At 30.7% G+C, this 11,556-nt stretch overlaps 4 protein-coding genes across 4 annotated transcripts; 3 read left to right on the top strand and 1 right to left on the bottom strand. All coding sequences in view use genetic code 12, as the record gives it.

Annotated features, from left to right (window-relative positions):
* Positions 1–180: 180 nt before the first annotated feature.
* On the top strand, positions 181–1,980 carry CAALFM_C100830WA (uncharacterized protein; the record flags this gene model as incomplete). The annotated part of the gene is made up of 1 exon (XM_713892.2): positions 181–1,980. One exon carries the CDS (start codon positions 181–183, stop codon positions 1,978–1,980), a length of 1,800 nt encoding a protein of 599 aa, XP_718985.2.
* Positions 1,981–2,397: 417 nt separating this feature from the next.
* NRM1 (Nrm1p) lies at positions 2,398–4,128 on the bottom strand (the record flags this gene model as incomplete). The annotated part of the gene is made up of 1 exon (XM_713891.2): positions 2,398–4,128. The coding sequence occupies one exon, from the start codon at positions 4,126–4,128 to the stop codon at positions 2,398–2,400; it is 1,731 nt and encodes a 576-aa protein (XP_718984.2).
* Positions 4,129–8,532: 4,404 nt separating this feature from the next.
* Positions 8,533–9,279, top strand: IHD2 (Ihd2p; the record flags this gene model as incomplete). Its single annotated transcript, XM_713890.2, has 1 exon — positions 8,533–9,279. One exon carries the CDS (start codon positions 8,533–8,535, stop codon positions 9,277–9,279), a length of 747 nt encoding a protein of 248 aa, XP_718983.1.
* A 709-nt stretch (positions 9,280–9,988) lies between these two features.
* Positions 9,989–10,990, top strand: CAALFM_C100860WA (uncharacterized protein; the record flags this gene model as incomplete). Its single annotated transcript, XM_713889.1, has 1 exon — positions 9,989–10,990. One exon carries the CDS (start codon positions 9,989–9,991, stop codon positions 10,988–10,990), a length of 1,002 nt encoding a protein of 333 aa, XP_718982.1.
* Positions 10,991–11,556: the final 566 nt, after the last annotated feature.

An 11,556-nucleotide genomic window follows, 5' to 3' on the forward strand; every position in this document is an offset into this window, starting at 1 on the left:
TCTTCTCTGTTTTGTCTTTGCCCCACTTCAATAACCATAAAATAATACCAAATTTATATAAATTCTCCCAATTAAATCTATCTTGATCAAAAAAAATTTCCTTCCTCTCTTTTCTTCTTTCTTTCACAAACATCTTCTCTTATCAAAATTCTTATCCTTTATCTTTGGTGATTAGCCATCATGTCTGATGAAAATGAAATAACTCCATTACTCCCATTTACATCTCATCGATCTCGAAGATCAAGTAAATGTTCCGAAATCGATGAAAATGAAATTGTATCATACGTTCAACAACGAAGACAATCAATAGCTTCAGTTGGTCATGATAAAATTCCAAAATCATTTGCTTTACCAGTTACAACTGCTGCAACTGGTGTGACCTCTGGTGGTGTTGGTGTTGTCACTGGTGGTGGTACCAGTGGTGTCGCGTCGCCACGTTTAGCTCGATCAATTTCTCGAAGTTCATTAATTTCAGGAAAATCTTATTCTATTAATGATATTATTGAAATTCATCAACAAGAAATTGATCCTGAACCGAAAACAACGATTCTCAATGAAATTAAAGTCATTATCAAATATTCATTACCTTTAATTGTCACTTTTCTATTACAATATTCATTAACAGTAGCATCAGTATTTTCTGTTGGGAGATTAGGTTCAACCGAATTAGCTGCAGTTAGTTTGAGTTCCATGACAGCTAATATTAGTGGATATGCTATAATTCAAGGTGTTTCTACTTGTTTGGATACTTTATGTGCTCAAGCTTTTGGAAGAAAAGATTATAATTCCGTTGGAGTTCATTTCATAAGGTGCAATTATTTATTATTATTACTTTATATCCCCATGGCGATATTTTGGGTTTTCGGAGCTGAACCATTGTTAGTCACAATTATTGGTCAAGATTCCATTGCCATGTGTCAATTGGCTGGAAAATATCTTCGAATATTGACGATAGGATTACCTGGGTTTATATTATTTGAAAATGCTAAACATTTTTTACAAACTCAAGGAATTTTCCATGCATCAACTTTAGTATTGATTATATGTGCTCCATTGAATGCATTTCTTAATTATTTATTAGTATGGAATAAATCAATTGGATTAGGTTTTATTGGTGCTCCTATATCAGTAGTAATTACTAATTGGATCATGTGTTTCATGTTATATGGCTACATTTTTTGTATTGATGGTTATCAATGTTGGCCTCAACGTGAATATCGCAAACTTTATCATAAGATTTTTTTCAAACATTGGAATAAAATGATTAAACTTTCTGTTCCTGGAGTACTTATGGTAGAAGCAGAATGGTTAGCATTTGAAATCATAACTTTCCAAGCTGCTAAATTTGGTACCGAAGTATTAGCTGCTCAATCAATTATAAGTACCACTTGTGTCATATTTTATCAAATCCCCTTTGCCTTGTCAATAGCTGCTGGAACCAGAATTGCCTGGTACATTGGTGCTGCTTCAGAAACAGCAGCCAAAAAATCCACTTATGCAGTATTATACGCTGCTACATTTATTGGTTTGTTCAATTGTGGGTTCATGTTAACTTTCCGTCATAGTTTAGCATCATTATATACTGAAGATAATGCTGTTATTGAATTGTCTGCTAAAGTATTAATTGTGGGATCAATTTATCAAATTAATGATTGTTTATCATGTGCCACGGCAGGTGTATTACGTGGCCAAGGACGACAAATGATTGGAGGAATTGTTAATTTAATTGGTTATTATTTAATTGCATTACCATTTGCTTATACTTTGGCATTTATTTTCCAATTTGGATTATTAGGTTTATGGTTTGGAATGATTATTGCCTTGATTTTCGTTTCATTTACACAAACTTTTTTTGTCATTTCTAGTAATTGGCAAAAAATCATTGATGATTGTATTGAAGAAGCAATCATAGAAGATGGGAATTTAAATATTGATGCTCATTCAATATTACCTAGTATGAGTAATTCAATTGTTGTGTAATAAAAGCCCAAAAAAGAGATTGGTTGTGGTGGTTTTGATGTGTTGCCAAAAAGAAAAAAACCACCACCAGTTAACAAAAAACAATATAGAGAAAAAGAATAAGTTGTTTTATAAAATGTATATTTATAATTATGTTTAACCATAGCATCTATACGTCTATGTATATGAAAGGTAAACAGGGTATGAATTGGATGGAATAACGTTAAGGTTAGTAATCAACTTTTTTTTTGATATATATCTATAATACAGAACTAGTTTTCAAAATGAATCAAACAGCAAAACAAAAACAAAAACAGAAACAGGACAAGACAAGACAAATAAAATCATTAAAAAATAAAAACAAATAGAAGAATAGAATAAGAAGGAAAATGTATTTCATAAGATATCAATCAATTCAAAGCACCAACTCTAGGTAGATCACATTCTATGACCACCCAATTGTAATAATGATTTAGCAACACTAAATTTATTAGGTGTGGTAAATTGTTGATTACTTAATGGGGATGAAGTAAGAATATCCTGTTGTTTTGAAGGACTATTAATGTCTTCATTATCATCTTCTTCGTTACTGTTTTTGATTTCTTGAGTGATTTCTTCTTGTTCGACATCATACTCAGTCTTTTCTTCATCAATGGTGGCATTTTGATCTATAGTTGTGTTACTAATTGTAGTGTTTTGAATAATTGTTATGTCATTATCTTCATCAATAGTTGTTTCATCATTACCATAAGTATTACTATTGTTGTTATTGTTGTTGTTATTGTTATTGGTAACTAATGGAGCAGCATTATTAAATGATCTTTGAAACAGAAATTGTTTCGATGCATTATTTGCTCTTCTAATTGGGGTTTTCAATATTTTGTTGATTGATGGTAATGCAGTATTGGTAGCGTCAAGACTTGAATAAAATGAATTTTGTGCGTGGTTGGTGTTTCTGTTACTTGGAACTTCGTTAGTTGTACGATCAACAGTTATTGATGGTAATCTAGTGGTTCCAACATTAGTAGTACTGTTTTGTGATGATTCTTGTTCTTGACTGGTTGGATAGAATGTAAAAAATGACATACTTTGGCCATTACCAGCACCACCAGTTACAGTACCTTGAGAGGAAGGAGTACTCATATTATTAAATGAATGAGTAGTACCATTAGTAGCAGTGATATCTAAATTATTAGTATATTTTGATTGGTTAGTGACATGGGTGGTATTGTTTTGACTTAAAGGTAATTTCTTTTGATTTGAACAATAATAAATTGAATCTTTCTTAATTTGAAACAATTTAAGTTTGGAGGGTTTATTAATTTTGGTATTTTTAGTACGTGAACTGGCAACTTTATTTAAAGTTGATGTAGCACTATTAGTTGGTTTAGTAATATTTTTCAACAATTTAGTTTTGTTGAATCTTGGTGTAGCATTTAAATTGACATTGATAGAATGGGAGTAGTAATTGCTAGTGCGTACTTGTTCTGGTGGTGTGGGTAATGACGCGGTTGAAGATTTGACCATGTGATTGTTATTGGTGGGGTTTGGTGATTCATAAGCAGAAACCGGTGAAGATCTATTTGAAGTTGGAGGACTTTCAAGTGATCCCAATATTGAGTTAAGTTTAATTGCCATTGATTTATGACCATTGGTTTTATGGATTTTATGGTTGTAACTATTAATGTTGTTGTTGTTATTGTTGTTGTAGTACTTTGTGGTTTTGAGGCGGGTTTGTTTGTTCTGTTGAACTTTATAAAGGGCCAATTGCAATTTTAATTTCAATTTTGTAGCAGCCAAACCAATTGTATCATTTTTAAACGCGTCATCGGTGGATTGAAGTTTCAAATTTGAAGGAGATGACGACGACGACGATGACGACAGTGGTTTATTTGATAAGGTCGATCTATAATCAGAAAAACTGACAGCACGTAATGGAGAAAACTTTTTATTCAAGCTAGTTGCTGAATGAGCAATTGAAAAGGATTTTGTTATTAAATCAGGTTGTCTAATCCTCAGATGTGAAGGACTAAACAATTTTGATTTAGGTTTGTTTGAATTGTATAATGTTGGGAGTTTCTTGTCTTTGGAAGGAGTATTTGAAGGAGATGAATTCAAATGACTATCCTTGATTGTTGATAATGCAATTCTATTAGTTGTTAATGACATGTTTTTTTTTGAGTAATGACTAAAAAATAAGGACGTGACGGGTAATTACTTTTTGGTGGTAAATGTGTAATATTCTTCTCTACACTTCAATTGACGTGTAAATGTGTATTAATTGAAGTGGTGTGGTGGGTGTGGTGGAAACGTTAGAAGAAGAAGATGTAGAAGAAGAAACAACAGTCAAAGTTGGTGAATGAAGAAAGGAGGAAATAGAATAGAATGAAAATAAAAAATTCAATTGAAAAATAACAGGACTGTTCTTTTTTTTAATTCGGGTACTTTGTAAGTATTATTATAATAATAATAACAAACAAACAGACTAGTAATTATACCACACAAGAAGAATGAAGAATGAAGAAAGAAGAATCAAGGAAAGAAATTAGTCAAAAATTTTTCGTTCTTGTTGTTTTCAAATTTGGTGTTTTTGGTGTTTTTGAATTTTGTTTTTTTTTTTTGGTGTTTTTGTTCCACCTTTTCTCTTTATTTACTTAGTAGTAGTAAGAATAGTAGTAATAGTAGTGTGTGTAGTTTTATTTTTGAGGCACAATCTTTTTTCAAGAGGGTGTCAATACCAATTACCGCTTTAGGCATTGTTCAAAACAAATAATAAATCAACTTTATGCACACACACACGTAGACACACATAATACATTTCCACCAGAATATCTTACTTCTTGCCAATAAATTATTGAATTACTCTCACAACCATTTAGATCATTTTCAATTTGACAGCAATTGTCACCACCACCACTTCCAAGAAAATACCCAGTCAAAGAAGGAATGTTATGCAACCCTTAAGGATCGCATTCAATTCACTTTGAACCTGAAAGGGTGTCAAGTAGAAAGTACTGGCAACGTAGAGAGTTCTTACAATTGAATATGTCTAACGTATCATTTAGTTGATTGTTAGGTAGATGTGTTTTAAATTTCTTGTTTCTTGATTACACTAATTTATTCACATATCCACCTCACACGTCAATATTATTTTGTAATCGTTTGAGTCTTTTCTAGACAGAGACAGTTCTTGTCAAACTAAATGTACTCAAATCAATCAACTATAATTTAATTACTACACTTGGTTTAACAGTAAATATTTTGATTAGTATAGTTTTTGGAAACAAGGTTTCAGCTAATTAATGTATTAACTATATTAAAAAAACTATCTATCAATCTAAAAAGACCTTACATTTGTTTACCTCCTTTTTCTTCTTTCCTTTTCTGACTTGATTAATTTTCCATCCTTTATGTTCGTATTATTCTTCTAACCATTGCAAAGCACGCGCTTATATCTTTCTCTCTCTCTCTCGTTCTCATTCTCGCGCGAGAGTTATTATTACTTTGTTTACTTCGGCGTGTGATGTTTTTTTTGCGTCGCGGTCGCTCGTTCGCTCCGCAAAATTATCATCACCAACCTCAAAAACACGCTTTTACAAAATGTGATTGTCTTTTACACAATAACAACACAAAACCTAATACACTTTTCGTTGTTAGTTAATCTACAACAACTACCACTACAAGAACACCCTTTTTCAAACCCTTAACTGTATTAACTACTATTACTATTGCTTGGCCTCCCCAACAATAGAAATGTAGAATAACTACATTAATATAGATTTCTAAATTTCGTGTCTAAATTGTAACAAAGGTTTGAAAAGAGTTGTTTCATTATATTAACCAATGAACTATTAATATTACTCGTCTAATTGAATACGTTTCATTGGCAAAAAGAAGGGGGAAGTGGGTGGCTGAGCTAAGTTAGCAACATTCTATCAATCTATTTTATTTAGCTTATTTTTTTCTAACAGTAGACTAAACTAGTGGTATGGTTTATGGGGGGCTAGTACAGTTTCCATTTATTCATCAAGAAAAAAAAAGACAAGTGATCGACCCATTTGATTGGCGAATTGAATCAGAAGTCCCTCGTTTTCTTTCTCTTTTTCTTTATATTTTGAAAACTGATATTGATTTGATTCCCATATTAAGCTATGGCCTTTTTCACAGTATACTGTGTTCAAGCAAACACTAGTAGTTTTTTACTGGATAACCCAATATTGAAGAAGAGCTATTATTGTTTATTATTTGTCTATTTGTAGAATTTATGAGATTTAATTCTTATGCCGCAAAATTGAAAAAAAAAACTAAAATTGCACATAAATCTTGGCCGATCCGAAAAAAAAATTATTTACGTGACCCCCCAAAAAAAAGCTACGCAGGCGAATCATACAAACCATGCCCAAAAATATAATATCTGAGATTGAAGTGCTAGTACTTATATATAATGAAATAAAATATTTGCTGGCTGTTACTATAATTAGAGTAGAAAAAATTGTGGCAAATTTTTGAAATGAGGCGGTGGAGGAAGAGAATGAAGTTGGTGGAGGAGGACAAAAAAGATTTAGGGAACGAGGTTGAAGATCGCGGTATTTTAACTGACACATTTATGAATGATCAGGTAGCGTGAGGCGAGAAAGTGAAGATGAATTTTTGGTCCCAAATCGAAAAAAAAAAAATTTTGAATTGTTTACAAATTGTAAATAATTACACGCCCATAAAATTGCAGCCAAAATGTTGAGCTTACGTAACGTGTCCTAATTAGGAAACTGTAAAGACGCGAAAAAAAAAACTTCAATGTAAAAATACAAACAATTACTCTCACATACATAGTACGTAGGCTAAAAATATAACAAGCTAAACCCAGTAGCATCATTGAATTTCATGAAACAAAATTCTAAAAAAAGACCAATTAAATCATTATACGAGTTATTTGATGTTTTTTTCTGTCACAGATGCGTGTTTAGAGAAAGAAAGTAGACTAGAGTTACAATACGCTTTGCAATTCAATTAGAAATGTAACAACCATAACCATTATGGTGTTGGCTGGAGTTGTTTCCTACTTGGACAGACATGTACCAATATATTACCTGGTTGATAATCTTTAGAAATTGTTGATCTTGATAAGAGCATTATGAAATTGTTTACAAATTATCTTAAAAAGAAGATTTAACATTAGACAATGAGATTTTGAAACATTCATGAAGTTGTAGTAGTTCTTACATGATAGTTGATACTCTAAACCCAAAAGAATTGCACTTGAGTTTGTCAATATTGTTGTTCTTGTTTATAGTCTACGTTTCTTTCTTATTTCTAATTGTTTTGTTTTTTGCTAAAATGAAAATTAGCTGAAATGTGTCTCAAACTTTTGCTGTTGCTGTTGTTATTGTTCAAGGGTTTTTCTTTGTGTTTCGTATTTCTTGAAAATTTCTGACTTTGTTCAGTTTTTCTCTTTTTTTTTTGATTGTTATTATTTTCCATGAAAGAAGAATCAAGGATATTTATGCAAACTTTCTTGAAATTTATTATTCCAAATCAACTTATCTTTTGATTAATTTGATAACTAATATCACCAACTTCTCATCAGAACATATCATTCCAGTCTATTCTTTTACACGCTTAATTCTAACACACAGTAACTCAAGTAACCCATGTCATCATTCTATTTTAGGAAACACGAATAATAAGAAAAAAAGTCAACAATATAATTTCAACGAAAGATTAAATCGATTACTAAATTGAAAAATAAAAAAGAAGAAGGAAGGAAATATAATTACACAATTGCAATAGACGATGATGTTGATGAATGTTTTTTTTTTCGTCTTTGTGTGGCGATCCAATACCAAATTAGGAAACCATACACAATAGAAAGAGAGAAGAATACGTAAATATCAACAACAACCAAAAACCAAAACCAAAACCAAGAACTTGAATATCGCAATATTATTTTTAGCACTTACTATTATTCAATATGAGAAGATTATTCATAAAAAGAGAGACTGTTGCTATTAAATTTTCTGTACATATTAGAAAGACAAAGCAAAAATAAACTAAATCGTGTAATATAGAATTTAGTGAACAACTATGAGAAATGGATGAAGTTATTTACCGAGTGCTGAGCTATTTAAATTCAACTTGGCTTATTGTATTCCTTTTTTAGACTATTTGAATATGTGGTAGATATTTGCTCATGAATAGATTTAAGGATTCAACTCAATTGCAGAATTTGTGAAAGCTTTCAAAATACGACTAATCATCTTTAGGACAAACAAATCTTTCTTGATTCCATTCTACAATTGAAATATAGCTCTGCCGATTACATTTGATACTTTTTTTTTCTTATTCTACAAAGATTTTATATTCAGGATTGACTTGGTTATAGTTTCCTCTTGAGATGTATAAGCCATGTAATCGTGTATAACTGCACAAATTTAGGGGTTATCAGCTTGACGAAGAATATCCCTTTCTTACAAATTTGGTGAACGAAATGATTTTATAAAGTAATAAATAATTGCTCGGTGTCAAAAATAGCAAAGATATCTTCAATTTTACTTTCATTTTACCAAATCCTCAAACATGTCAACGCCAACAACGCCAACGACAACGATAGCAACGACAACAACGACAACAACTCCTCCTGATTTAGATGTGAAAGAGCTCTGGAAGCCATTATTAGATGTCATTATAAGAACTATTGAAGACGAACAAAGATACATCATAAGAGATGTATGTGATTACGTTCCAAATTTAACAATCAAAAACTACCAAAAGAAGCATTTGTCATATTTTCATGGCCTTCGTTCATTTTTTAAAGGGAGAGATTTTGACGAGGTTGCTAAATTCATTCGTCTTCCTCAAGATCCAAATGAATCCCCACAAGAATCGTGGCCCGAAAGAATTAATACCCTTGTCTTTGATGTGTTATCCTTGACTGCTCCTGATTTTTATTACCAATTCCAAGATGATAAATCAGGACAAGTAAATCTTTATAATTTAATGATTACAACAGGATATGTGGTTCCAGAATACCTCGCAAGAAATGAATTGAATAAACTCACTTATTCTCCTCGTATGAATTTTTCACGATTCCAACGTAAAGTGACGGAGGTTACATCATTAGCAAGGAGAAGTAATTATCCTGTTAAAGATAGAGATGTTGTAATGACAATAATTGGTAATATGCATAAATCACCATCTACAGTAGAAATTGCTTTAACTGCTTATAGATTAAAGAAATATGAAAGCTTGCTGGTTTTTTTTGTATTTCTTAAAAAAACTAGAGAATACGGAACAAGTGCAACAGTACTTAGTGTTATTCAATAGAAATTAATCTAGTATATAAAGATATTTGATTGTAAAGGTTAAGTATTTCGTCAGTAGAGCTTTAAGAAAAAAGATTCTATATATACAGTAAATTATACAATTCTAAAGTATTACATCGTGTGAAATTATTTAAAGATCTGAAAAGCTTTTGAAGACGTTCAGGTCTTGTTTTGAAATTTCCATTATTCTTTCCTTTTGAATGTTATATTTTTATAAAATTTAGGGAAATATTTACACCCAAAATCTTAACCAACACCATTCCACTCTAATGAATCTTTCTTTGGCTCACATCTCAGTTACAACATCTTAATTAACAAGAAATAGCTATTAAAAACACCAAAATTAAACTCTCTTTATTAATCAAAAACTGTTACCAACGTATTCCCATCAATATCAACTCTGTTCAACTTGGATGAGTCACGTGGATTGAAATAGATACACTACTCCTAGTTGATGAATAGGAATTGAGCCGAGGGAGGCGAGAGTAAGAAATCTCACTTTGTTACGTCTTTTTTTGTTTTCTCCCTTCCCAACTGGATTATCATTTATTAGTAATACTGATAAGCAAAATATCAAAAATTATACATATATATATACATATCCACAACAAACATTGATAGACCTTGTTATTATTTCAATTTAATTATACTGAGTACTCATATTATCTACTATTAGTCAATTAACAATACAAATCAAACATTAATACAATATGTCATTAAGATCTAAATTATCATCATTACGAGAATATCTTACTCCTATCAATCATAATTCCAATTTTGTTACTACGGGAGAAATTAGTCCTGAAGAATTTGTTAAAGCTGGTGATTATTTAGTTTATAAATTCCCAACGTGGCAATGGGGTAATGATTGTCCTAAAAATTTACAAAAATCATTTTTACCACCAGATAAACAATATCTTGTAACGAGACATGTTCCTAGTTATCAAAGAGCATCTAATTATCTTACTGGTGAAGATAAAAAAGGTGCAAACCCAGAAGAAGACGATGAGGAAGAGGAAGAGGAGGACGAAGAAGGGTGGGTGAAATCAAAAAAAATTCATAAAGTGATTGATGATACACATGACTCGCAAATTAATAAAGGTGAAGAAATTAATGACATTGATGATTTTATTGATGAAAATGCTGAAGAACAAGAACATGATCAAATTGGAGACCATGAATTAGATGATGATGAATTTGATGATTTGGATATAATCAATGATTCCAAAAATAATAAATTACGAAGATTTGATTTATATATCACTTATTCAACTTCTTATCGAGTTCCTAAATTATATTTAGTAGGGTTTGATTCTAATGGTATTCCATTATTACCACAACAAATGTTTGAAGATATAAATTCTGATTATAAAGATAAAACCGCCACCATTGAGAATTTACCGGTTGCTCATAATACAACTTCAGTATCAATACATCCTTGTAAACATTCTTCAGTTATGAAAGTCCTTATGAAACATTCAAAATTGAATAAGAAAAATTTGCAACAAAAGGATGAGAGTCTAAGTGATGATTTGAGTAAGTTATCAGTAAATGAGAAAAAAACACAGGATGAACATTCACAAATAAATAATGATGATAAAGAAGAAGAAGAAGAAGGTATCAGGGTTGATCATTATTTGATTATATTTTTGAAATTTATTGCTAGTGTCACTCCAGGTATTGAATACGATTATACGATGGATGCCTTATGATTTAGAGCATAGCCTTTTCACACCACCTTTTTTGTTTCTTTTCTTTTTTTGTATTTTATGGTATACAATTGTAGTTGGTAATATTATAAATATTTGGTAATAATACAAGTCTTTTCTTATTCTATCTTGTTTGAGCTTAAAATATCTGAAGATATATTGCGTGATATAAGGAATACAAAAAGTAAATGGGGCCAACTTTTCAAATTCGGCAATAGTTGAATTGCTTAATTAAATACGTAAATCTATGCTTGTCGTATGGAAATAATTGGTACCTACAGAAATTTAGTAAACCTATTTGGTTTTCAGGGATTCTGTTTAAAAATTTATCATTTCCTTCTTTTTGCAAAGGATTTTAAAGTTTCAAAAAAAAATTTCTCTTTATTTATTTTTTTCCATTGCTTTTTGTTCTTCTTTTCTTTTGTACCCAACAGCAACAATAATAACAACAATAACAACACAATCAAGACAAACTTTATCTTAAATCTTCTAATTTTTTTTTTGAAAACCTTCTTTTTATTTTTGAATAGAATTACTTAATTTATTGCCATTGCTATTTCAACATTCAT

This window comes from Candida albicans, chromosome 1 (assembly GCF_000182965.3).
Source record: "Candida albicans SC5314 chromosome 1, complete sequence".
NCBI lineage: Eukaryota > Fungi > Ascomycota > Pichiomycetes > Serinales > Debaryomycetaceae > Candida > Candida albicans.